A 27,556-nucleotide genomic window follows, 5' to 3' on the forward strand; every position below is an offset into this window, starting at 1 on the left:
TTGCTCTTTTTACAAGTTTAGAATGAGCACTATCAAACGGTAACAGCAATTTCTTAGATCTGGGATTGTACGCCCAGCATAGGTGATCCTCCATAAAAACCAATCTAACGTCTAAAAACTGCAGTTCGCGATTCACTGGTAACTCCCACGTGAACTTGAGGCCCTGGCTGTTACTGGTGAAGACTGATAACACACTTCCTGCCGCCGAAGCTACATCGGACTCATGAACATTCTTCATGATAACCAAAAAATCGTCCACGTATCTAAAAATGGATACTATACGTGGATCTCTAAGTTGAATTTTGATTTGATTCCCAACAGCTGACAAGAAAATATCACAGAGTACCGGTGCCACTGAAGACCCTATGCATACACCTTTTTTCTGGACAAAGAAGCTACCTTCAAATGAAATGGCTGTCGAGCCTAAGTAGAATTCTAACAAGGCTACAAAACTATCACTGCTAATGCCAGCTGCATTTTGAAACTGAACTTCACCTGTTGTGATGATCTTATCTCTGACCGCGCTTAGAAGTCCATGATGAGGAACAGAGTAATATAAAAATTCAATATCGATGGAGAAACCCATGTACTCGAGGGAGGGCAAAACGTCCAGTTGCTGCACGACATACGAGGAACTACGAACCACGAAAGGATCATCTTCCTGGCGCTCCAAGTCTCCTGGCGCTCCAAGCAGATAAGGATGGTGGTTTTGCTGTCCTACCCGTGGGTTTGTTTCGAGAAAAGGCGATTGCAGCCATCAACAAAAACTTCAAATCGGTCAAGTTCAACGCACGAACCAGGAAACGACAAGGACTAAAAATCTTGGATGACTTGCACCTGGATGCCATCAAGAAGCGAGCAAAAGGTGAAGAGAGGGGCTTCCTGGAAATATTCTTCACGGTCAAAACCCACAAGCCTGGAATGCCACTAAGATCCATCGTGTCGGAAAAAGGGACATGGCAGTGCGTTGTCAGTAGTTACCTTCAGAAGCCCCTCGGTTCTTTGGTGGAAGATGAACGACCTTCGATGAACGACCATCGTCTGCACACTGCTTCCCCTCCGGGAAAGGCGGTGGTGTACGTTGGCACGCGTTTCCCTCCTGTATGCCTCTCTCTGGAAACTTGGTGCACCTCGTATCAGTAGGTAGTTGCAGTTGCTGTAAAATTACCGAAGGCAACTGTTGTGATGGTATCCTACTATGTAAAACCAGCGTGTGGCGCTCGTTCCGTATTAATCTGGGCTGGTTATTGACTTCGCGCAGGAAATACCCCGGGTGTCCGATTTTAGTTGGAGGTGACTTCAACGCCCCACACCCAGACTGGGGGTACCCTACTTCGAGCCCCCGCGGCAGGCGTGTGCGGGATGCCTTCGCGGATGCGTTGTTTATTCTTCTAATTCACCCCAGATCAGCAACGCGCGCTATACGTCACAGTCACAGTACCACCTATGCTCCTGATCTGACGTTGTAGTCTGGCCCCGGCACTCCATCGTGGCACCTTGAGCCTGACTGTTGGGGGAGTGGCCGACACCCTATAATCATCGCTGTCCATCCATCACGTGCCCGCCGGTTCCGCCGCAAGTGCACGGTGGTCAACTGGGATTGTTTCCGTACTATTCTCCAGGATCTCCCAGCAGAGTCGTCACCATCGCTTGTTGGCCGAATACAATGCGCGTTAAGCAGGGCTACCACCTGCACCTGGGCAGACATCGGTCGACCGGTTCCAGATATCGGTCTGCTAAACTTGGGGGCTACTCGCCGACAGGCCAAGCTGGCAGCCTCTCGTGATCCCACCTCTGCACTGGCATGTACAACAATGGACTATATTACTGCTAAGACTCGCAAATACGAACGCGATCTATCACAAAGGCAGTGGCATGCGTGGTGCGAGCAGTTTTCTGCGAAGTCGTCGAATTCATCTCTCTGGCGAACTTTCCGTGCAATAGAACGCGGTCACCGTCGCCCCGACGCCGCTAGCACCATATGCTTCGCAGCTAAACTGACTCCGGATGAATTCGCCAGAGAAGCGGCACGTAAATTCTTTCCAAAATATGATCCGTTGCCGCCCTCAGCTACCTCATTTAACTTGGCAGGGATTCCAGCTCACGTAGATACACTGCCATCAGCACCACATGCCGAGGTATTGCGTCTCCTTTTACCATGCCTGAATTGCTTGCAGCAATAGATGAGGCTAAACGAAAGACATCGCGCGGTCCGGATGCCATTACATATGAGGTGTACAAGAACATGAGTTGCGCTGTCCTCCCTCAACTTCTCGACAGCATTAACACACTATGGGTAAACCGCTCTGTTCCTGAGGCCTGGAAATTGGTCACTGTGATCCCAATTCCAAAAGCAGGGAAGCCACCGACGGATCCTGGCAACTTCAGGCCTATTTCTCTAACATCAACACAGTGCAAGCTTACAGAGAAAATGTTAGCCACACGACTGTCGTGGTGGCTGGAGCGCAACGGTTTCTACCATCCCGCCCAAATTGGCTTTCGTTGATTCATCGGCACTGAAGATAGTTTGGCTGTCTTGGCGTCGCAAGTTCTGTCATCAACTCGCAGCCACAGTGTACGTACCGTCCTCGCCACAAATATCGAAAAGACACGATAATATAAGTAATGCTGCCATTTTGCGTTCTATTGGCATGCTGCATTTCCCTCTTCGAGTATGCAATTTTATAAACTCCTTCCTTGAAGGCAGACGATTTGCCATACGCCTCAGTGGTGACTCCATAGGATCATTTGAATCTGTTCGCGGCGTACCCCAAGGCTCGGTACTGTCACCAACGCTGTTCAATATTGCCTTCATTCCGCTGCATGGCGTTTACATGATGTCCCTGACGTTAAGGTCTCACTGTACGCTGATGATATCACTGCATGGAGCACTCACCATGACATGCTAACTCAAGCGGCGGCCCTACAGTCAGCCTTAGATATCAAGAGCACAGACCTTTGGGCTAGTTGCTGCATTGCAGTCATGTACAAGCGCAGAACAAACAGGGATAAAGAAGTATGGGACACCACGAAGCGCCAACTACGCTATGTATGTCGGCATACAGATTTCTGTCAGCAAAATACATTCACGTCAGTGGCCAACCGCTGGGGACGCCGTAAACTCGCTGCCACGCCAATTCGTCTCCAACTATCTGGAGCCCGATTTCAAGAATCTTCGACATTGAAAATTCTGAGTTTGTCGATACATCAGTCCGGAACAGGTACTGCCTGGCTTTCTCAGGCTAAAAAGCAGGCGTTGCTGACTTTGAGCCTAATCAGACGTACTGCTCCTAAAACTAGCGGCGCTCACTCTCTTGTAGCACGACATTTGGTGAAAGCGGTTTTGCAACCGCGCCTCATTTACCAAGCACAGTTCCAATACTTAACCAGAGCTTAGCGGGATCGTCTGGAAGCTGTCAATCCAGAGGCAATGAGAGTTATTACTTGCCTTCCACGCATCACGCCGATCGTGGCACTTCAAGAAAGTGCTCAGTTAAATACCCTTGACGAGCTCTTGCAGCAGCGCCGTGATGCCCGTAGCCTTAAGGCCACCCTTTTGCCTTCACCGCGAGCACTCCGGACCTTTGCTTCATCACACACCATACTGCCGCCGCCACTGTCAGTTCTTCCTCCATGGCACTTTGTGCAGTTGAGCGACAAAAAACCTACAGATCTACGTCGCCCAACCTCGCCTTATGCGGCATCGTCCCTTCGCGAGCGAATCGCGGAACACGACAGCCACCTACCCCACGGCTCAAATATTATATATGTTGATGCCAGTATCCAGGGCTGTGTAGCGACGACAGCGCTTCACTGTCCCTGCCAGCCTGCACTTAAGACGGCCAGGTTTCGATTCGCGGAGCCCCCTATACTTGCTTCTGTGCTGAGCTGCTTGCCATACAAGATGCGCTTCGGTCTGTAGTGGCAGTTACCTTGCTCCCTACAGCCCACATTATCGTCCGTACTGACGCCCTTCAAGCAACTCGTCTACTCCGGCGCGTGCCGCAGCATAGAAATGTGCCAGAAAATACATCGCTTGGGGGCTCGCATCCCGCAAGCCATTCGAATTGAGTGGGTCCCACGTGGCCTACTCAATTCACAAAGATCTGCAGATTCTGCAACCCGCTTGCCAACCCTACCCACATCAATGCCTCAATTCGTGAGTATGGATGAGGCTACCCTTTTTTTTCACAAGAAAGGAACGCCTCCGGTGCCGCGCACGTGCTCTCGTCCCTCCGTGTGCGATAACCCTCCCCCGCGGTCTTACCCGAGCAGAGGAGGTTGTGCTCCGGAGGATCCGGGTCTGGGTTGCCCTCACTCCTGCCGTAACTCGGACGTGGCCTCAATTTCGCCACTTATATGTCCATGATGTCCAGTCTGCAACTCGCAAGGCACTGAGGCTGACATTCACCGCTTGTTGTGGCTTTGTCCGGCACTGAAGCCAACTAGAATTCGCCACCTGGCAGCAGCGGATCTCCACCGAGACAACCCGTCCTCATATATTGATTGGACGCAGGGGCCACATGACCGCTCCCTCCTCGCCTTCATTAGATCGGTCCACCTGTCGTGCTTTATTTAACACCCGCCCACTCTTTCCTTTCCTTTCTCTTTTCTTCCCAACTCCCCTTATGCCCAGAGGCAATAAACAACGCTATCCAAAAAAAACAACTTTTCGGCAGGAAGCAATAAGACAGCGAAAACGAAAGCAAAATAAACCTGACTAAAGTCTTCAAATAGAGATTACATAGTGCAGTTTTTTATTTATTTATTTATTTATTTTGACCTCAGGGCCTGGGGCATTACAGAGCGGAGTGGTTGAATGAGATACAATACAGAAAAGATAACACGAAGCAGACAAATTAATGATCGACATATACAGTGGTGGCTAATGCGGTTCTAAAATGAGTATTGTCTACAATGCTGGAAATCGGTCCGGGAAGGTGGTTCTAGTCCTTGGATGTTCGAGGAATGAAGGAGCTGCTGCATGTTTTCGTCCTTTGTGGAGCAATTCCAACCTTGTGTGAGTGGTCCAGACGAGATGAGATGTACGACGGCGAAGGGATGAGTGCGCTACCAATCTTGGGACAAGTTAGAAAAATTGTATGGAATAAGCAAATTCGAGAAAATTTCCGACGAAATGCTAATGCAGGAAGTTTTAACATGCGTTTCATTGATGATATGGTAGCAGTACGATGGTAGATATGCAGAATGAAACGAACGGAGTTATTCTGGACAAGCTCCAGGGCATAGGCTAGGTTAGCACAGCTAGGGTCCCAAATGGATGCAGCGTATTCTAGTTTGCTACGGATTAGTGTCTTGTAGAGCAGAACTTTAAGTGAGCTGGGGGCAGAAGAAAAATTACGAAGATAACCAAGCATGCGATTAGCATTGTTAATTAAGGTGTTAACGTGAAGGGACCAAGTAAGATCGGAAGAGATTTCAATGCCGAGGTAACGATAGGAAGTGACGGATTCGAGCGCACTGTTATTTAGGTAATAGACGCCAGGACTGCAGGATTTTTTAGAGACACGTAAGGCTTTACATTTAGATGTATTAAGGTGCATTTTGCACAAGTCACACCAATTAGTAATAGCATTCTAATAGCATTCATATCATGTTGCAAGGCATTAGTATCATCCGAACTGTTAATTTCCCGAAAGACAACACAATCATCAGCAATTAAATGAATGTTAGAGGATACACAGTCAGGTAGGTCATTAATGTATATTAGGAGCAACAAAGCGCCTAACACAGAGCCCTGAGGTACGCCAGAACCAACGGAACATAATGATGAGTTGCGATTGTTCGATGATACAAACTGGGAATGGTTTAAAAGAAGTTGTTCAAGCCAAAGTAGTATGTTAGGTTCAAGGTTTAGTTTGGCTAGTTTGAAGAGGAGGAGTCGATGACAAACTTTTTCAGAAGCTTTCTTGAAATCAAGAAATATGGAGTCAGCTATTGAGCCTTTATGAATGATATGAAGACTGTGAGTTAATGATGCTAATTGCGTTCTATATGAAAGAAATTTTCGAAAGCCGTGCTGGGCGCTGTTGAAGAACAAGTTAATTTCCAGAAAGTTAGCGATATGAGAGTACAGGATGTGCTCTAGTAATTTGAAGGGAATACTGGGTAAATAAATTGGGCGGTAGTTGAGTGGAGAACTTTTGCTACCTGATTTGTGGACCGGGTTTACCTTCCCGACTCTCCAGTCAGCAGGAAGAGTGGAACAGTCGATGGACTGCTGAAAGATCTTGCAAGGCATAAGCGATGAGTACGTTCGGGTGCTTTTAAAAAAACATTTGCTGTTAATTAGGTCAGTGCCGGGGCTAGACGATGTTTTAAGGTTGTCAATTAATTTCATGATGCCGCTAGGATCAATGCAGACGGGGTTCATTAACGGGTACGCATATGACTTAGAAGGTGGTAATGCTGCGATAGGAAAAATAACAAAGTTATTACTGAAAGTTTTGTTTAGTACATCGAGGCAGTCTGCATCCGGAATAGGGAGTCCGTCAGGATCTGTTAAGTGAATTGAGTCGACTTTTCTTGGGTTAACTGTGCGCCAGAATTTTCGGGGATCATTCGTAAGCATGGAGGGTAAGGCATTATTGAGGAAATTAATTTTGGCGTTCTTGAGTGCGGTTACATATGTGTTATTAGCTGCCGTATAGGCGCTCCATCGGGCGTCTGAAGGGGAACGTGAAGCACTACGAAATAGGCGTTTTTTCTTGTTCGATAATCTTTTGAGGAGATGGTTATACCAAGGTGCGTTTGAGTTGCAAGAAATGGTTCATAGGGGAATGTGCTTATCGATTAGTTGTTGGATTTTGTTGCTGAAGATGCTCCAATTATTTGCTATTGACCGGTTTTCAAAACCATCAAGAAAGGTGTCAAGGAATAGAGACAGCTCATTATTAATGACCCGAAATTAGCTTTGTTGTAGTCCCTGATCACTTTTTTATGCTGTTAGATTCAAGGGGTGGGGCACATATATCAAAATGAACAGCTAAATGGTCACATAACCCGGGCATGTATGTTACATGCGGGACGAGATCGGGGCGTGATGTTAGTATTAAATCCAAGGTGTTTGCGGCAGCTTGCGTTAACCTAGTAGGTTGAGTGACTAACTGAGATAACGAAAAGACTGAGCAAAGATTTAAGGAATCATTACTGACAGAAGAGAACGGATTAAGAGTAGGCGAACTGCATGAAAAGGAAATGTTCGGGAAGCTGAAGTCACGGGTAAAAAATATAAGCATTAGGATGTCGGAAGTAGGCGCTCTTAATAGCACCGTGCAACTGTTCCCAGAAGTTTGATTTGAAGTTCGGGGGGCGATAACATAGACTAAGGATTATTTTACGGTGGTGGATTTCAACGCATGCCCAGATGGTTTCAAGGCTGGTATCAATGTGTATCGGATATGACCTAATATTTTTTTAGAAATAGCCAGCAGAACACCACCACTTTGGCGTTGCGTGCGGTCGCAACGGAAAACTGCGATAAATCATTTATTACTTCGTTGTCGTGAATGTTATAATGAAGCCATGTCTCGGTGAGCGCGATGATGTCGGCGTTAAATGGGTTAGAAAGGGAATGCAAAGAGTCTCGCTTGTTAATAATGCTTCTTACATTAGCTTGTAAGACAGATATGCTGCGGGACGGAGAAAATTTCCTACTTCCGCTCTCGTATTCCTAGAGCGTGTTATTGACGGTGAGGGAAGAATCTTGAATAACATCCCGCGAGGAGCCGGCCTGTGGTTCGGGACTGGGCTCTAAATCAGCTCGTGACAGAATGAATAATTCAACGTTCTTAGTTATTTCGTTGTAGATATAGAAATGATTGCTTACGAACAGCTTGTTGTAGCGAAGCTGGAACATCGGGGAGTGAGGCAGCCCTTAGCCAAATTCGACAAGTCGGCTCCTCCCTAGGCGAGTAGCGTTCGAGAAATCCTCAGATAGGGAAAGATTGTTTTCCTTAAGGATATCACGGAAGTTCAGAATTTTCTCTTTGATTTCAAAGGAACAGAATTTAATGATAATAGGCCGACACTTCGAGGCTGAAAAAGTGCCCAAACGATGAACACGCTCTAGTGATGAACACGCTCTAGGACAGTGAACAGGGTCAGCGAGAGGAGATAAGGCAGAAATAACCTTTCTCTTTGTTTCATTCCATGTTTCGCGTGCGTCTAGGATTCCACGCAAGATTAGAATGTTCCGTCTTCATATATCTTCAAGATCGTCTAAGCGATACTGTAGAACAGCTTGTTGGGAGATGAGATCTCCTGCGGAACTTTGGATGGTTGAACGGCTTTGCTCAAAGACACCTATGGTGCTTATTTTATTCTCGAGGGCTTGTAGCCGGCCAAATATATCTAAGAACTTAATTTCAATGTTTTCCTGGCTTGATTTGTTTAAATTCTGCCCAAAGTTCCTCTTGGTTTTTGCCAAATTCTAGCGTACGCTCACTCATGTCTTTGAGCATCTGATACATAGCGTCAGATCGGTCCGGATCGTCAGTCGTTAAGCGAAGCTTTGGGCCAGTATTGGTCTCAATATCGCCAGAAGAAAGCAACAATCGCGCAACATCGAAGCAATCACTCATTAAATCACAGAGCGTATGTGAGCATGGGAGCACGACCAGAAAACGGTTGTCGGATTTTTTAGCGTATAAGAAAGAGCGTCTACACACCTGCAAGGAGAACAGAAGAATTGTGTTGGCCATGCATTCGCAGTGGCAGCTCTCATGCTCACTGACGCGGAAGACGGAGTGCAGCCAAATTATACTGCCGATGGGAATGGGCGTTGACATGGTCGACAGGAAGTTATCAGGGAAGCCGGTGATAACCTTTCCATCAAGGAATGAAAACGTGTGGTCGAAGGAACCAGGTGGATTGAAGATATCTGGGCCCGCTCAGGGGCGCGTGCGCCGTCGGGCAGAGGAGTCATGACGACGTATCCGGGTAAAGATGGTCCGAAGAGCAGCGAAGTGGCCAGGAAGAAGTAAACCGCAAAGATGGGACATGCCTGCGGGGAGAACAGAAGAATTGTGTTGGCCATGCTGTCGCAGTGGCAGCCCCCATGCTCACTGACGCGGAAGACGGAGAACAGCCAATTTATACTGCCGATGGGAATGGGCGTTGACATGGTCGACCGGAAGTTATCAGGGAAGCCGGTGATAACCTTTCCATCAGGGAATGAAAACATGTGGTCGAAGGAACCAGGTGGATTGAAGATAACTGGGGCCGCTCAGGGGCGCATGCGCCGTCGGGTAAAGTCGTGACGACGTATCCAGATAAAGATTGTCCGATGAGCACCGAAGTGGCCAGGAAGAGGTAAACCGCAAAGATGGCACATGCCTGCGGGGATAACAGAAGAATCATGTCGGCCATGCTGTCACAGTGGCAGCCCCCATGCTCACTGATGCGGAAGACGGAGAACAGCCAATTTATACTGCCGATGGGAATGGGCGTTGACATGGTCGACCGGAAGTTATCAGGGAAGCCGGTGATAACCTTTCCATCAGGGAATGAAAACATGTGGTCGAATGAACCAAGTGCATTGAAGATATTTGGGGGCCGCTCAGGGGCGCATACGCCGTCGGGTAGAGATGTCATGACCACGTATCCAGGTAAAGATGGTCCGAAGAGCAGCGAAGTGGCCAGGAAGAAGCAAACCACAAAGATGGCATATGCCTGCGGTGATTACAGAAGAATCGTGTTGGCCATGCTGTCGCAGTGGCAGCTCCCACGCTCACGGATCGTGGGTTAGTAGTATTGACAATGTGTCTGGGAAGGTGGTTCCAACTGTCAGAAGTGCTGGGGACAAAAGAAGGAAAAGCGTGTTTAGTATGGCATGACAGAACACCTACTTTGCGAAGATGATCAATGCGGCCTGAAACATCTGTAGGGGTAGTTAGTAGCCGGCTCTTAAGGACTGCATTGTAGTAATAGATCTTATGAATTAGGTATCAGCGAGAAATTTTTCTGCGGAGCTAAAGCGGTGGCAATGATAAGGTAGTTTTCGTAACTCTAACACTGGAGACACGGTGATAATTAGAGAGTATGAAACGTGACGCACGGTTTTGAATAGATTCGATTTCAAATGCTAAAGATGAAATGTCAGGGTCCCAGACAGATGCTGCATATTCCAATTTAGGCCGAACAAGTGTTTTACAAAGGAGGAATTTTATTGAAGTAGAAGAAAGGAAGAAGTTTCTACGCAGCTACCCCAACATGCGGTTAGCATTGTTAGTAATGAATTCTACGTGCAGATTCCAAGAAAGATTAGAAGTTATGTGCACGAGTTACTTATACGAAGACACAGCTTTAAGATGAGTATTATTGAGGTCGTAAATGGCTATTCTAGTATTACGTCGAGAAACACACAAATTATTATACACTTAATAATGTTCAGTTCGATGTGCGATAACTTTCACCATTCTGAAACTTGGTTAATATCAGATCGAAGGGCAGAATTTTCAGTCAGTATTAATTTCATGGCAAGTAACACAATCGTCGTCAAAAGATGTACGGAAGAAGCAATGTCGTTAGGCAAGTCATTAATATAAATGAAATAAAGTGGTGCCCCAGGACAGAACCCTTGGGAACGACTGAGCCCACTGGAGAGGAACGAAAGTTGGGTTTATTCGCAGACACGTATTGAGAACGACTATTGAGGAAAGACTGAAGCCACGAAATACTGTTAGGGTCGAGATTGAGATTAATTAATTTGTAAAGTAGTAATTGGTTAGAAACTTTTTCAAAGGCTTCGGAGAAGTCGAGGAATATACAGTCAGCCATGAAACTCCGGTCAAGAATAAAATGAAGATCCTGTGTAAAGCATAGAAGCTGCATCTCGCATGAGAATTATTTACGAAACCTGTGTTGGCAGTGTCTGAAAAATGAATTTGACTCAAGAAAATTGGCAAAGTGAGAGCAGATGACTTGATCCATGATCATACAATTGATGCAAAACAGTGAATTTGGCCGATAATTATTAGGAGAATGTTTGAGCCCAGTCTTGTGCAGGAGAACAACCTTGCCCACCTTCCAGTCACAAGGAACGCAGCCAGACTCAAGATATTGTCGAAGGAGTTCACCAAGAATAACATCACTCTGCACTTTGGTATTTTTCAAAAGTTTCGACTTGATGTTATCCACTCGGCATGATGATGACATCTTCAGCTCTCCAATTATTTTTGCGATGCCAACACAATCCATTATAAGGGGGTTCATAGTCAAGAAGTTGTGGGGTGCGTAATGAGGAATTGCGGTAATTATTTAGTAAATAAAAGAAGCTGTAAACATATCAATAAGAACATCAGCACACATTTCATTGCGAATTACTTTATCGTCTAAAGATTTAAGTTTAAATGTAGATAAGTTTTCTCAACCACGTTCCAAAAATCTTTGGAATTATTTAATTGCTCTGACGGAAAAGTATGACTTAAAAATGACTCCTTAGTTTTTTTAGTGCTGACTTATATTCAGACGCACTGGACTGATAAGCATCGCACCAGGGCACAGAATTGAACAGTTTGGCGGAACGAAACGCGTTTTTTTGTTAGTCTTTTAGTGAAGAACCAAACCAGGGCGAATATTTGTTAGTTGTTACTCTCTCAGCGGCACATAAGAATTTGTCAGTGACGCAATTTTGTGCTTAAAATGGTTGCAGTTAATTTCGATTGGACGGTCGTGAAAAGAGTTTAAGTATACACATCTTACACATCTTTTAATACAGAATACTCAAGGTTAATTTTAGGGTTAATCACATTCCTGAATTCTGCAGGGTTGCTCCTTAACAAGTCGGTTAAACTGTAATAAAAAAATGATTTTAGCCTCCTTAATGGCGATTGCGGCCGCAGCAAATATGTCTTTGTACTGTTGCCAGGTGTTGACAGAGTTCACTTGCTTTTTCCGCGGTTCACTTTCTTCTTTTTGATGAGGCATTTCTGAACGCCTTTTGTGAACAAGGGGGCATCGGTTCTTAATTTTATGTGTGTTTTTTGGATGTAGGCCAGTTCTATTTCCTTCCACCTATCGCAAAAAAAAACAGCCAAATTTTGTTGGTCGTGCGAGTCTAAAAGGTGGTCTCAAAAGTTTGCGCAAAGTCTGGTAGCATGCGGTTCATTTTTTTCATAGTCACATTTCGGGTAATTCAGTATGCATTTGGCTCTAATCTGCTTGGTAGGAAGGAACATGGGTACTAAACTGTGGACTACTGTGTGATCGCTTATTTCTTCGAGTACGTAGGTGCGGGAACGAGTGTGAAGGTTAGTATATAATAAATGTAGAACGTGATCCCCTCGCGTAGGCTCCTGTACCAGCTGAGTTATATAGAACTCGGCCATAGTACAAAGTAGGCGTGAACATTAATGGTGACTGGATCCGGAAGTGACAGAAGACGTTGTCCATTTAATAGCAGGATAATTGATATCATAGCCTAAAAGTACAATATTTTGACGGTAAGCAGCGAAAATTCATTCCAGTGCATTGTGCAGATGATCGGTAAAATTAGGGCGACTGTTTGGAGGGCAGCAGCCTGCATCTATAATATATGCGGCACCTTTTAGGTGCCACATATATTATAGATGCAGATATATTATAGATGCAGATGCACATAGGTGCCACCTTTGAGTTGGTAGTGCTAATTTCAGACTATTGATAGAGGCGTTCCACGTACAGAATAAGGCCGACCAGTACATCAGCGAAGCTTTGCCCCTGTTGTACTCTACCGAGAGCAATTTTTGGTGAAGTGCACAAAAATAACGGAATGACTTTCATCATTCCCAGGTTTCCTGGTTGCTGTTGCTTGATTATTTTTGTGCATTCATTATTTTCTCATTCATATCATAATAAATACTTGCTACGTGTTACTGGCTTAGCCACACAGTGAATGAAGCTGAGTATTACCCATGATGACAGCCCGGCTACTGCAAGCACCGCCCCATTGTGCTCATGTGATGTGATAACAGCCATAAATACCTCCCCCCCTGGAGCGAAAAATAAACTTCTCGTTAGTAGCGCTCTCCTTTGTGGTCTTCGTAATAGCGCTGCATCCAGTTTTCAAAAAATGAGTGATGGACACTCATCAAGTGTTTACAATGAAATGACAGTGCCTAGTGACACAAAACGCCCGCCCGTAAGCGTGAACTCTGTGGTTGTTGTATCAGTATTTCTTGCATTGAATCATCTTTCTTCAATAGCATGTATATACGAACGAGCACTGCTCAGCAACAATTTGCAGTAGGAAGTAGTAATGATCAGTGCTACTCTTTGTTAATAGGGTAACTTTTAAGTAAAGCTGCAAATGGGCCTATTTGGTTCATATTTAGCTTTCGGCCGTAGGTTACGCTCTGCACAAAACTACGAAAGTTTCAAAGCTGTAAAAACTATAAACACAAAACAGCGTAACCTTTTGAATGCTCGGAGTACAACAGAAAAAAAACTTTTTCACTCTTTTGTTGCAACTGTGTGGTTTGGCTTCAGGTTGCACGTGTGAACAACATGTTTAAGGGACACTAAGAATAACTGAATGAAAAATTTTGGTCAATAAAAGCTGATTCTTCAGCTCTCCCTGTGTATGTTAACGTTCGCCCAGCAGCAAAACGTACATATATGCCTGAAAATAAATTAAATATAAAAATTCTAGTTTGCTGAAGCACTGACAACTAGCTTAAGTGCGCCACTGGAGAGCCGAAATGCTTGAGCTAGACTGAGGTAGCGAGTGGACTTGACTTCAGGTCATCTATTCTTGGGGATATATTGTGTACAACGAAAGAACCACAAGTGCTCATCTTGAGACAGTGTTTTATTTCTTGTGGTTCACAATCACAGAAAGGCTGTTCCAAGCGCAATGATTCTTTTCCCGCAAACTCCAATTGTGCCTTTCGCCTCGGAAAGCAAATGCAGTCCTACAAGCTACTTCAACTAAATCCCTGTTGGATGTCAAGGACCCGTTTTTGTCTCGTCTTTCAGTTCCTTTAATATTTTGTTCCGTCTCTGAAATACCTAACCTAGGCGCTGGCTCTGTTTTGTTGGCTTGCCGCGGTGGCTCAGCGCCTTTGGCGATGGGCTGCTGAACCCAGACTCTCAGAGCCGATTTTGGCCCGCGCAGCCCCATTTCGATGGAGGCGAAAGAAAAAAGCACCCGTGCGCTGTGCGATATCAGTACAAGTTGAAAGAATCCCAGGTGGTCTCTATTAATCATGGAGCTCTCCGATAGCACACTGTGAGGCATGCAGGCGCCACCGCTTACCGTGTAATATCCCCAGGCTCATGATGAGGTGTTCAATCCGGGTGGCAAAGTAGCACAGCATGAGTCCGAGCGCCGCTATGAAACCACCAACGAGGGTCACCGGCCGTGCCGTGTACTTGTGGGCAATGGGTCCAGAGATCAAGCCTGCAACAGTGCCAGAGCGCGCGTCGTTCTTTAGTAGAGCCACACAGTCGGTAAGCAGCGCACATTGCAAGAAATGTGCAGGGAAAATTGTGGACAACACAAGAACTAAATAAGGGCACGAGCAAGGAATCTCAATTTGGAGACGCGCGATCACAGACTGCCTAGAACCAAACTCATGTTTGTCAACCTTTTTTTTTCTGGATGAGAACATGCTTATGATGAGGATTTCAATGAAATAAACCTTCAAAATGCATCGCAGTTTCTTCAATGCGCCGCCTTCTGCTGTCACTGTCGTGCCTTCTGCAGTAAAATATCCTTTGCTGGATGACTCTGAGACGAGAAGCAGTGGCTGTAGTAAGTGAGACATTTAATAGCGGCCCTAAAAAATTTGTACCATTGCCAGCGGTCCTATTGCAACGCAGTTAAGCTAAAATAAAGTCGTTTTAAGTGTTCTATGTACTCTTTGTAGCTCTGCGCATCGTTTACAAAGGTCATTTATTAAACAAATTGTATCGCTGCACCACTTAAAACGCAACCAGCATTCAAATTTTGAGCCACCCACTTCTACGAGACCCCGCTGTCAGCACAGTATTGTGAACGGTTGCTTTCTAGGTCGCCGCGCAGCAGAGGGTTGCGATATGGTGCGCGCAGCGTTCAAAACCCATCCCTGCAAAGACGCAGCTGCGCTTCAGCGTCAGTGGCATGCTGAGAGCCGAACAGATGCCGAACAGAATCGAAAGCTCTTCACTACAGGCGAGCCGCTTGTCCTCGCTTGTTAGGAAGTTGGCGCCGGTATCATTTGCAAAGAAAAATCGGAGTCCATAGGGGCCAATTCAGCACTAAATCGCGCATTGCGATGGCGGCGCTCCCGGCGCACTAGTTGAGTAAATCAGCTGCATGGAACGATTGCAATTTTAACTGGCGCCTAAATAGAGGACACACAAGCAAGCTCGTCTAAGAAACTTACTGAGTACAGTGGTCATTGTGCTGGAATTATTCAGCTCAATCGGGCAAAAAGCCTTTTTAGCTGCCTTTCATCAATCCCTGAAATGAATACACTAGACGCTAAAATATACTCTCTTGGCCAAAACTAAAACAATCAGCATACTTCAATACTTCATGTTCGACTTTGAGCTTGGAAAGAAATCGGCCCTTAAGTTCGTGCCAGGCTGTAAATTCCAGCATCCAGCGCCTTACCCGCGAGGGAAATGATGCCGGTCATGATGATGACTGCCCAGGCCGCTTCACTCCGGGTGGCGTTGTACGTGTGCAGGATGGCCACGTACAGGAATCCCGCCGAACGCCGCGCCGCCACGCCGAAGAATGTCGACAGGCTGCACGCGACTGCATGGGGAAGGGAGAGGTTGGGCTGTGCTATTCTGTGAGTGAAGCTCCTGCTAAAAACCAATGTTCCCGACTTCTCCCATTTTTGCACCTGACAGCGTTTTATTGTGAGCTCTATTATGCTACCAGGAGTCACAAAGCTCGCCGATGATTATAAAAAACATGCCGTACTAGATGGGGCTCTGAAATGATTAGTTTTTAGACAAAACCTGTTTGTTCTACAATTATACAGCCACAGCTTCCTAGCGAAGCTGCTACTTTCGAACTTTGAAGAAGACAGATACCATCTACATCAGTCCATGGTTAGCTATATATGACGGAAGCCAGAAGTCACAGAAGCCAAGAAGCATAGGGGATGCCTTTTTTGTACTCTGTAGTTTTCATCAATTGGAGAGTAATAAAAAGGTTGAAAAAAAACAACTATATTGCGCTGTTGGGTTGCGAACTCACGACCCCCGAATTTCGCTCCCGGTGCTCTATGAACTGGGCTACGACGACGGCTATCCGATGTTCTGCATTCGGGGGTATTTACGTGTAGTGTAAGCGATCCTTGAGAGTGTTCACTACAGCGCCGCCCTCATCCATTGCGGTGGACGTAGTGCGTCCTATTACCGCGAGTGGCACGGAGAAACGTGGTAGAACGGTGAGGGCGCAAGCTGTGCTAGAACCCTCTTCGGCAACCTATGGTATCAAGAATGCCAGATTCGACACCCTCGATTAACTATTCAGTTGACAAAAAGTTAGAATGAGGTGCTCGTTATGACATATATGACGGAAACCAACAGTTACCGAAACCAAGGAGCATAGGGGATGTTCTTTAATTTCTAGTTTTCATCAGTGCGAGAATAATAAAAGCAGAAGAAGCCGGTGGGATCCGAACTCACGACCTCCGAATTTCGCTTCCGGTGCTCTACCAACTGGGATAAAGAAAAGGCTGTCCGATATTCGCTTTCGGTGTTGTTTAGGTGTAGTGTAACCGAGCCTTGAGAGTGTTCTTCAACGCCGGCCATCTATTCGGTTCATCTTTTTTCACAAGGTGCCATGACCGTCGCTTTTACAGCTTGGAGCTTGTTTGTAACTGGTGTACCATCCACATTATATGAAGAACGTCATTTAAGATCAGGAAAACAAAAAATGGTTTCCTCTGGTGTTACAGCAGAAAGAAGCAAGGGCCATTGCGAAGTTCAATAACCTGCGTACTACGTACTAAGAATGGCGGGGAATCAAGAAACAATGTTTCAAGCATAGATCATGCTATCTGCAATGCACTAAACTTAACGCCACATGCATGCAACGACTCGAAAAATATCAGTGCATTTCAAGGGTAAAAAGAGTAGAAAGGATTCTCCATCCCACATCGCTGTAGCCATTACAGCATTAAAATGTGTTACTGTAGCACCCTGTTTTCGCTGGTCTAACAAGAGAGTTAACTTTATTCCTGCATGTTTTGCATTTGTCCGGAATAAGATGAATTTATACGGAACAAATGCCGCGTGTAGCATGGTGTGAAATTCCATAACTTTAAACAGCAGGAACTAATACATTATTTTCCATGCCCCTGGCATACTACCTTCTTTATAGGAAAAACAGTCAGTGCATCGATCAATATTTTTTCAATGGTGTTTTCGTGTAAAGCGTGAACAACGTTTACAGAATGCAGCTCATGCCACACCTTGTTGATTACATAGTCGTGGGAACTACCTAGCAATTGTAGCAAGTTACGCGAGCAGACTGTACGAAGAATGTATTAACATATGCGAAACAGTTTCTACCACTTTCTTAGTAAATACTACCAGGTTGTTGTTTGTGACTGTAGTTCTCTTTACTAGCTCCATAAGGTGGTAACTTTCACTAGTTCTGCATTTACTGCCTCCAGTCGCTAAGAAAGTAGTTATCTCCGAAACCTGGTTGTTAGCTACTGAATTCTCCGAACTTATTATTAGAGTGTATTTGGCCTCGTCGATCATTTAAAGATTTATTGATAGTGTTAACCCTTGCTTAATGCTCGTTACAGAGATGGACGCAATGCCATCAAGAGTGGCACTTCATAGCATCAAGTGATACGCCTGCGACACAAATTGTTCAGAGAGCATCAAAATTTCTGCATGTATGTTGACTTGGAAGCATTGCCAGACAAAGCATTCCAGCTTTCAATGACGTCAGGGAAAAAAGGATATCGGAATACACCAATACGGCCGTCATACGGCTTCATCGCTCTGTAGTGGTTTGTTTTAACGTTGCGTTTTACAGGCGTACTGGACATATCTACCCTTTTTTATTTTATAATGTCCTTGTAGCAGTTGACACAAAATTTTGTCTGGTTTATTGCCGTCGAGGTTCAAGTGAATCAAGCCCACATGAACGCAGGATTGCCGCCACCGAGTTCGTCCTTCAGTACTTTGAAGAGAGAAAGCGTGCGGCCAATTTTTGAATTCTCTGTAATTTGTCTTTTAAAACTGTTTGATGGGGACTACAGACTACGGAAGCGTACTCTAAGGATGGGCTATGAATGTCTTGTAGGCAATTAAGTAAGCAACTTTAGTCGCATTTCCCAATTTTTTCCTAAGGAAGCACAGTTTTTGAGATGCTGTCGAGCACACATTGTCGATATGTTCATGCCAGTGCAAATTATTTGTAATTGTGACCCTTAAATACTTGAATGTGTCTACAGTCCTTAGTTTGTTATTTTTATTCTTATAAGTAAATAGCTGCACACTTTTCTTATTGGTGACATGTGTAAAAGTCGATTTTGTGTAACTGATTTCTATATCCCTATTTTGGCACCAAAGGTGCAAGCAATGAAGGACCCGAGTTATTCTGATATGATGGTGAGGATGCGTTACTGTAGAATAAATTAAACTCACATCGGCGAAAAGCTTGAATTCCACGGGAGACTCGACAATCTCAGAAATGTCAATATTATAGATTAAGAACAATAACAAAACTAAAAAGAGAGCCAAGTGGACACAAGGAATCACGTCTAATGGAGAAGACAAGCACTCCTCTACCCTTAAAACCTGCCTGCGACTGTGCGGATAGGCGTCAATTCCTTTCAGAATATTTTCACTAATCCCGGCGTCATGTATTTTGACACGTAATTTATTGTGCGCGACTTTGTCAAAAGCTTTCGCTCACAAAGTCTATGCAGATGACGTCGACTTGCTATTGGGCATCTATGGCTGATGTAAAATCGTGAATAGTTTGAGCTACGTTGCGCTACACAGGCCTTTTCGGAAGCCATGCTGGTGCTGATAAAAAAAGTCGTTATCTTGAAGAAAAATTAAAACATGCTTACTTACGATATGCTCTACGAGCTTCCAGCAGACGCTAGTCATAGAAACTAGGCGATAGGTATTTGTGAGTAATCGGTAAACCGCTTTTAAAAACAGATGTTACAGCTGCGCTACGATAATCTTGTGGAAACGATTCTATTTTCAACGACTTCGCAATGATTAGAGTTAAAAAAAATGACACCCATTTTGCATATCGCTTAAAGACTTGGGGTGGTATTTCGTCAGGTCCGCTAGCCTTCTTTGAATCCAAAAGTAGCATTTGGATAAACACGCCAGCCTTAATGATGAGCACATTTTCCATTTACCATGAGGAAGAAGAAGGATGATAGTCGTCATCGCAATTGATGCTGTGCTTTGAAATAAATGGACTGAAAAAAAGATGATTAAACTGCTCTGCTACTTTTGTTTTTTCTGGCGCTATTTTAATGTTAATTTGAACACTTTTTATTTGTTCTTGTCACTCAAATACAACCAAACCTTTTGAGGCGATGTTTTAATAAAGATACTGAATGTCTGGTTAACGAACCGTTGTTCGACTCATTGAGAGCCGTTTTCAATGTCCTTCGCAATTTTGACACCTCAGAAAATTTACCTTCTCTCTTGCGCAATCCCTTTATTTTCGGCTTCATGTCAATGATAGGCCGAATTATCCAGGAATTACGGGGCTTTATCTTTCTCAGCCGAGTGGTTACGAATTTTTCAACAGAATGTCTTATAATATTCTTGAAATGCTGTCACAGTTCGTCAATCGAATCACAACCGCAGGCAAACTCGAATTGGCTAAATGACAGTATCGATGGCAGATGCCGGGGCTAGCAAAACTCTTTTCCTTCCTTTTTACTATTATTTTAATAAAAAAACCACCACCTAAATGACAATTCTCAGAAGTCCAGAATGGAAGTGTTGTCTGCAAGTCCATAGTCGTTGGTTAGCACAGGTGTAAAGCGTTGCGCATGAGTGCTTGCCCTAAGCAGTATGACGGGCATATCCCCTTCTTCAGGGGTAGAATGGGATTGTCTGTGTTGTTCTGTAAGGGCTGAATTGTCTTCTGTCCTCTTTAAAGAAAAAAAAACTTACGTTAAATACGACATAGACCAGGCTGATGCTTAATGTGCTGTTCACAGGTACCACTATCGCTGCACAGGAGCACCCCTCCACCGAGAAACCATGTCAAACTTTAATCGCGAAATTTTCCCACACGAAGAACTCTATCTTTCAGAGTAAGGTCTTCTGTTAGGAAAATAATACTGCCGATTTTGTTTTTTTTTCTCCTAACAGAAGACCTTACTCTGAAAGATAGAGTTCTTCGTGTGGGAAAATTTCGCGATTAAAGTTTGACATGGTTTTTCGGTGGAGGGGTGCTCCTGTGCAGCGATAGTGGTACTTGTGAACAACACATTAAGCATCAGCCTGGTCTATGTCGTATTTAACGTAAGTTTTTTTTCTTTAAAGAAGACTGTTAGGAAAATAATACTGCCGATTTTCTTTTGCCCCGCCGCGGTGGCTCAGTGGTTAGGGCGCTCGACTACTGATCCGGAGTTCCCGGGTTCGAACCCGACCGCGGCGGCTGCGTTTTTATGGAGGAAAAACGCTAAGGCGCCCGTGTGCTGTGCGATGTCAGTGCACGTTAAAGATCGCCAGGTGGTCGAAATTATTCCGGAGCCCTCCACTACGGTACCTATTCTTCCTTTCTTCTTTCACTCCCTCCTTTATCCCTTCCCTTACGGCGCGGTTCAGGTGTCCAGCGATATATGAGACAGATACTGCGCCATTTCCTTTCCCCAAAAAGCAATTATTATTATTATTATTTTCTTTTGCTCAGAGAGCAAATTGAGCCAATAACTTCTCTTGATATGGAATTTAAGCTTAACGACGACAGTAGGATAACTGAGAGCGCAGTCATGCTACTTGTTTTCCTACAGCCTGTGAAACGAATCCAATTCAAACTGAGAAACAGATGTAGCAGTGATCTCCATGGCGACGCGAATGGTATTTTCTACAGGTTTTCATTTTTCTCAAAGGGCAAGACCAAAATTTCTAGACATTCCTGCTGCGCTCTTCGAGCTGGTTTAGGTCATCATATACAAGTCTTACTTGGGTATCTAAGACATTGTTCTCGCGAACCGTGCACGGTATCCGAATTTGTCAATCACGTTTTTGTTCTAGCCGACTTTAACCAAGACCTTATCGTAATTGACACTCACATGCACTAGAGACTCCTCCGTTTTTATGGCAGTTGTGTCCTATACGCTGAGCACGTCCAGCTTCGCAATAAAAAAAAAACTAGCAAGTGCAACTGTTGCATCCTATGTGCAGAGCCAGCACAGCTCTTGCCTGCTGTAGTATGTGTAACACAACGAAACAAGAATTTACGAACTCAGGATGCAGTCGTTGATAGCGGCCCATGAGGGCCTATAAGAAACTTGCGATGCAGACCTGTCGTCTTGGTGCCCCCAAGCAGTAGGTCTATGTTAGGAGCCAGCACTTCACTCCGTCTAGAGAAAACGCGTGAGGTCGCAGACGAAGAAGAAAAAGCGGAAGTGGAACGTGGCGAAGAGCGTGTCGGAGACAACAGGAAGAACGCGGTCGCCGACGCACGTGCACGATATCTGCTGGCTCCTAGAGTTTCCTGCCTTGGGCTTCAGGCGCAGACGTACAGGCTACCAGACCTAGACAGCCCGTCGTCGAGAGCCTGAGCCACCAGACCCAGGCGCCGCTGTTACCTTCTTGACTTGCAGCCCCTTAACACGGGCCGCCTCCGTCGCCACCACCCGGGCTAGCTGACCGTGGGGCCACGCCCGGATCCCACAGGTGTGACGGTTTGCTGCGGCAGCGTTGAGGCCCGCCGTGGAATGCGCCGCCAACCGTACGCCAATGCTGTGGTGCTGAGGCCTGCCGTGGAGACTGCCGTCCACATTACGTCTTTATCATGGCACCGACCGGAGCCCACAGGTTGTTGTTGTTGTTGTTGTTAGCCTATCAAAAGATGGCACATACCCACACTGGGGGATCGGCCAAGAATCAGGTGGCTATTCACCTGAACGCAATTAACAAAAAGAAAAAGCACGTGGGAGCGCAACACCGGTGAATTTTTCGTCATGAACAGAAAAGGGATGAGTGTTTTGATTTTAAAATTTTAAGAATAATAATAAAGAGAGGGATTAAATATTAATGATTAAGTCAAAATGTAATAATTGATAGAAAAGAAAAGGTTGGAACACTTAGCAAGGCAGTCGGTGAGATTCTATCAGGAAATTTAGAACAGCGGTACAAACAGATCTGTGGCTGAACCCAAATGTGGTGGCGCCAAATGATAGCAAGAGCGGGCTGCTCAAACCAAGGCCAAGATGCTGCAAGAGCTCCTCCAGCAACCTTTTTCTCAGAGAGTTGAATCGGCGACAATACAGCCAAAAATGTTCAATAGATTCAGGCTCACGGCAAAATGCACAAAGGGGAGAGAGCGCCAAACCCGACTTGTGTAAATAGAAATTTAGAGAGAGGATGCGGCAGCGCAGCCTCGTCAGTGATACTTCAAGCTGCCGAGAGCAACAAATTTTCCTGTTCCAATAATATTTAAGGTGCTCATAATCCGCCGATGTTAAAAGTGATGTGTCTTGCGTGCTTAAAAACGCACGTCACCGAAATCTAGGTGCTGTAATATAGGCTATAGCCGGGATGGTTGGCAACACGGGGCCGCTGAGGGAAGCCTTTGCGAGATTATCAGCAATCTCATTTACTGTCACACTGCTGTGACCGGGAACCCATACTTAATGAACAAGGCTTAAATGCGGAGAAAGTAGGGATAAGAAAGTTGATAAAATGGGACCGTCAATATCTGCAGCGAGGGACGAACACAAAGATAAAGAATCAGTTATTATTGCAACTGCTGTAATAGAGGGGTCTAGCTTGCGTAAAGCAAGTACAACTGCTAGAAACTCTGCTTGAAAAATAGGGGTGAAATCTGGAAGGCGCGGAGAAAAGGACCAGTCTAAATGCGAGCAAAATATTCCCACACCTGCTTTTTCATTGCATTGCGATGCATCAGTGGCTATTGCTATATCTGTAGGTAGGGTCCTCAGATGGTCTTCTAGAAGACCATTTAGAATACTCGGTGGCAAAAGTTTTGCATTTTTTGGGAATATGTCGTCGAAAACAATGTGGATAGCGGGCCCATTGCGAAGCGCAGGAAGGATATCATAAATGTTTACATCTAAAGGCTGAAGTAATCTTTGCACAAACACTATCTGAGGGGAATTGAAACGAGACCAGGGGACACCAAAAAAGGAGGTCGGCTGAGAACAGAAAATGCTTTGGGAACGGTGGAAATGGGATTCATAGATCCTGAGGTAAGTTTGCACAGTTAAAAATTGAAGTCGTGATAAGTCGTGATAAGAGAGACGGAATTCGGGCTTCAAGGTACAGCACATTGATAGCCACAAATTTTGGATGGCCGAGGCACAAAAGTTTGGAAGGCCCACAGGTTGTGCCGACACCCCGCCACAACTCCACTTTTTCTTCCTTGTCCGCGACCTCGTGCGTCTTCTCTAGCCGCAGTGGGGCGCTGACTCCTTACAGTCTAATGTCATTACATTTTTCAAAGGACCAACATGTTAAAGCAGTGTCATGTTTCGTTTCTTTATTTTCGTCCTAGGGTGCAGTAGGCATGCTGGCGTAAAGCCTCACATTTATTAAAACGTGGACTGCATATTTTGCATTCACCAGTGTCGCTGCTTTATAGGGCATGTGCACCTGTTTTCTTTGATAAGAGGACTAACGCTGGCTTGTTGGTTATGGTTCACGCAAAAGAAGAAAGCGCGAATGTAAGTCTGGTTCTCTCTTGTCCCGTCTTCATAACACTGTTACAACCGTTTGCTTCGACTTAACTCACTATTTTCGCTGCGAATATCATATTTGCGACTCACTAGCGCATGAATTGTCACAAATTGCGCAAAGGGTCTTAAGCGTCCTCTAGAGAGGGCTTCCTAATCATGAGAAAAATAAATAAAAAGAGAGGAAAATTGACATCCAGTTCATTTGGACCTAGCTGTCCCGCTTTTGGCAGCGGAACCTTAATGCAAATCAGTCAGCGAGCGTCCTTGAGACCAATGGAGCAGCGTACGTCAGACCTTCGCGCCGACAGGCCGGTGTAGCAACGGTGTGCCTGCTTGCACACGAAACAAGCGCCTAATCGTTGGTGCTGTCTACGATGAACTCATACGAGGAAGGTGAGAAAGCAAGCGTTCTACACAAACAACCCTCTGATGCCAAGGTCACACTTCCCTCACCATTACAGAATTTCTATTATGCTGTTCACTCCCTCCCTTCTCCGTTGCGACACAATGTATACAAGCCAAATTAAATTCAAAGACATACAGCCAGCCCCATTTGGCGTTCCATTTTCGCGTCAAAAAAGTGTTCATGTAAGCTGCTTACTACACTTACAAATACTTTAAGTAAATGATTGGTTTGGTGTGGTTTTGTTTATGGGATTAAACGTCCCAAAACGACTCAGGCTAAGAGCGACGCCGCAGGGGAGGGCTCTGGATAATTTTTACTGCTAGAGGTTGTTTAACGTGCACTGACACTGCACAGTACAAAGGTCTCTAGCATTTCGCCTGCACTGAAATGCGACTGCCATGGCCTGAACTGAAACCTCGTTTCTGCGGTCCGCAGTCAAGCACCATAAGCACTAATCCACCGCGACAGCTTAGAAAAGTAGCGGCCATATTGGAGGCACTCGAACTCATCTCACATTAGCCAATGCGCTAGAAAGAAAGGAAACCATATATGCAATAAGAGGGGGCTGATTAATATGTAGTCCCCTGGCTCTGTCTGCATGACAGCAGGCCAGTATTAGAAATCTGGTCGCGAAGCGTGGCCCTAAGTAGTCTTAGAGTTCTCAATGAGCATCTGACATTGCCTGAACCACTCAATAAAGCATCCAATGATGGCCCTGATTGTCCGTCGCATTTCTAAAATTGTCTTTGCTCTCTTCAGATCATGGGTACCATGGCCCAGTTTAGCCGATATTTACCTACTCTTTGCGATTGAAGGCTATGTCATTCTATAAAACAGAAAATAGTGGCTTAGCTTTCCCATCACACATCCAGCGTAAAAAGTATATTGGCAAACGCTGGTCAGCTTTGCGCCATTTTCTAAAGCAATTGGCATTTGGTAGTAACGTCGAGCGAGTCGTAAGCATCCTATTCTACTTCGGTCTTCGTTGCAGGGCACACCCACGAAGCCGCACTAGGCGCCGGCGCTGATTCATCCCGTAGCCTGCCGCCGTGAAAACAAGGATTACGCTCTACACCACCTGGTTCAAGAAGGCGGCATCGTCAGCTACGCCGTGACCTTTTACGTTAGCTCCCACGTGACCCCATCCACTACAAAAGGAGCACCTTCATTGACACTCGCAGCATTTGGCAGTAGACTCGAGCGAGTCGCAAGCGTCCCAATCTACTTCGGTTTTCATTGCAGGGCACACCCACGAGGCCGCACTAGGCGCCGGCGCTGATTCATCCCGTAGCCTGCCGCCGTGAAAACAAGGATTACGCTCTACACCACCTGGTTCAAGAAGGCGGCATCGTCAGCTACGCCGTGACCTTTTACGTTGGCTCCCACGTGACCCCATCCACTACAAAAGGAGCACCTTCATTGACACTCGCAGCATTTGGCAGTAGACTCGAGCGCGTCGCAAGCGTCCCAATCTACTTCGGTTTTCATTGCAGGGCACACCCACGAGGCCGCACTAGGCACCGGCACTGATTCATCTCGTAGCCTTCCGCTGTGAAAACACGGATTGCGCTCTACACCGCCTGGTTCAAGAGGGCGTCATCGTCTCGCTACGCCGTGACCTGCTACGTTGGCTCCCACGTGACCCCATCCACTACAAAAGGAGCATCTTCATCGACATTCGCAGCATTTGGCAGGAGACTCGAGCGAGTCGCAAACGTCCTAATCTACTCCGGCCTTCATTCCAGGTTAGCGAAAAGAGCACGTTGACTTTACGCATTATTATTACTGGCTTGTCGCTGCTGCCAAGTGCCCTGTGAAGTTCTGCTGTTCTCGTTTCTGCCTGCTTATCGAGTGTGCTGTTTGACATGTTAGGCGACACACCTTTAGGAATGAATGGAAAGGAGGCGGCTAGGACTTTAAAGCTGATATAGCAAAGTTACGGAAAAAAACTAAAGCTGAAATGAAGCTACTGAACAAAATTGTGAAAAGCAAGGCTTAGTTAAAAGCATCGAGTTTGCACATGACTCTATGAAAGAGCTTGAGGAAAAGCTAAGAGCCGAAATCGCTAAAAACAAGAACCTTGCTGAAGAAAAAAATGCGCTTCGAACCATGCACACAAATCTGGAAAGTAAAATGCTTGATTCGGACAAGCTACTCATTCTGTCTGAGCAATACTCAAGAAGAGCTAACTTAGAAATTCAATGTGTCATAGAAAATGACAGCGAGTCTGTGATTGACATAGTCTCAAAGATTGGAAATGCAATCAAAGAGCCAATTCAAGAAAGCGACATTGAAGCCTGTCATCGAGTACCGACACGAAAGGCAGATACGTCGAATATTGTGGTTAAGTTCCGGTCTCGACCCAAGCATGATAAAGTGCTCCAGAAAGCCAAAAATATGAGGCTGACAAACACTAACGTTGGGCTCGAAAATTTTGATCCTGTGTATGTCAATGAACACCTTTCCCGGCACAAAAGAAACTGCTTGCGTTTGCTGTAAAAAAGTATGAGCATCAGTGGAAGTCTGTTTGGTCACAGAATGGAAAGATATTCATGAAGCAAAGTGACGGCTCCGCTGTTGTACCGATAGCCAACGAGAAGGACCTCTTCAAGCTCTTCTCGCAAGAAAACAGTCGTGCTGAGTAAGCAGCAGGCGATAATCATAGCTCACCTGGCAACTAAAATCTGTCGTCCTTCTGCTCTGTAATCAAAAAGAACTAAACAAAAATGACCTATCACGAACTTGTCCTTACATAACAGGTGAAGCTAGGGGACAGTAACTGTGAAACTGCTTTGCACCACAATTCGCGCTCAGTGGGCAACAAACAAGATGAAATCGTTCTGTTATTAAAACAGTTCTCTTTCGAATTTACGGTTTTGATGCTCATTGAAACATGGTGTCAACCTCCCTGCAGGATGCTAGAGCTGCCCGGTTACGAAGTCTTTTTCCTTAACAGACCTAACAAACGCGGCGATGGTGTTGCTATCTATGATGATCATACTCTCGCGTGCAAAGGGTGCAACATCCTGCCTAATCTTAGCGAAGTTACAGAAGAATATGAAGGACTAACATTGTAAAATCGAAACCTAGCTGATTTCTGTAGTATACCGTCCCCCAAATGGCAACGGGAAAAACCTTACAGATTATTTTGACCAGATTCTACAACATGCATCATTGAATAAATGTTCGCTTTTGTGCAGTGGTGATATTAATATGAATATTTTCGACGGAAACGCTACTGTACATGATTTCAAACTGAAACTTGCTTCCTGTGGGTTTG

At 45.4% G+C, this 27,556-nt stretch overlaps 1 protein-coding gene across 1 annotated transcript in view; it reads right to left on the bottom strand.

Moving 5' to 3' along the window:
- Positions 1-27,556, bottom strand: part of LOC144122115 (monocarboxylate transporter 12-like) — a 97,408-nt gene that overhangs the window by 52,500 nt on the left and 17,352 nt on the right. The window contains exons 2-3 of the mRNA XM_077655639.1: positions 15,599-15,745; positions 14,258-14,401 (exon numbers count right to left, since the gene is read on the bottom strand). Coding sequence (XP_077511765.1) covers positions 14,258-14,401; positions 15,599-15,745 — 291 coding nt within the window. The remainder of the gene's footprint in view (positions 1-14,257; positions 14,402-15,598; positions 15,746-27,556) is intronic.

This window comes from Amblyomma americanum, chromosome 2, assembly GCF_052857255.1.
Source record: "Amblyomma americanum isolate KBUSLIRL-KWMA chromosome 2, ASM5285725v1, whole genome shotgun sequence".
NCBI classification, from domain to species: Eukaryota; Metazoa; Arthropoda; class Arachnida; order Ixodida; family Ixodidae; genus Amblyomma; species Amblyomma americanum.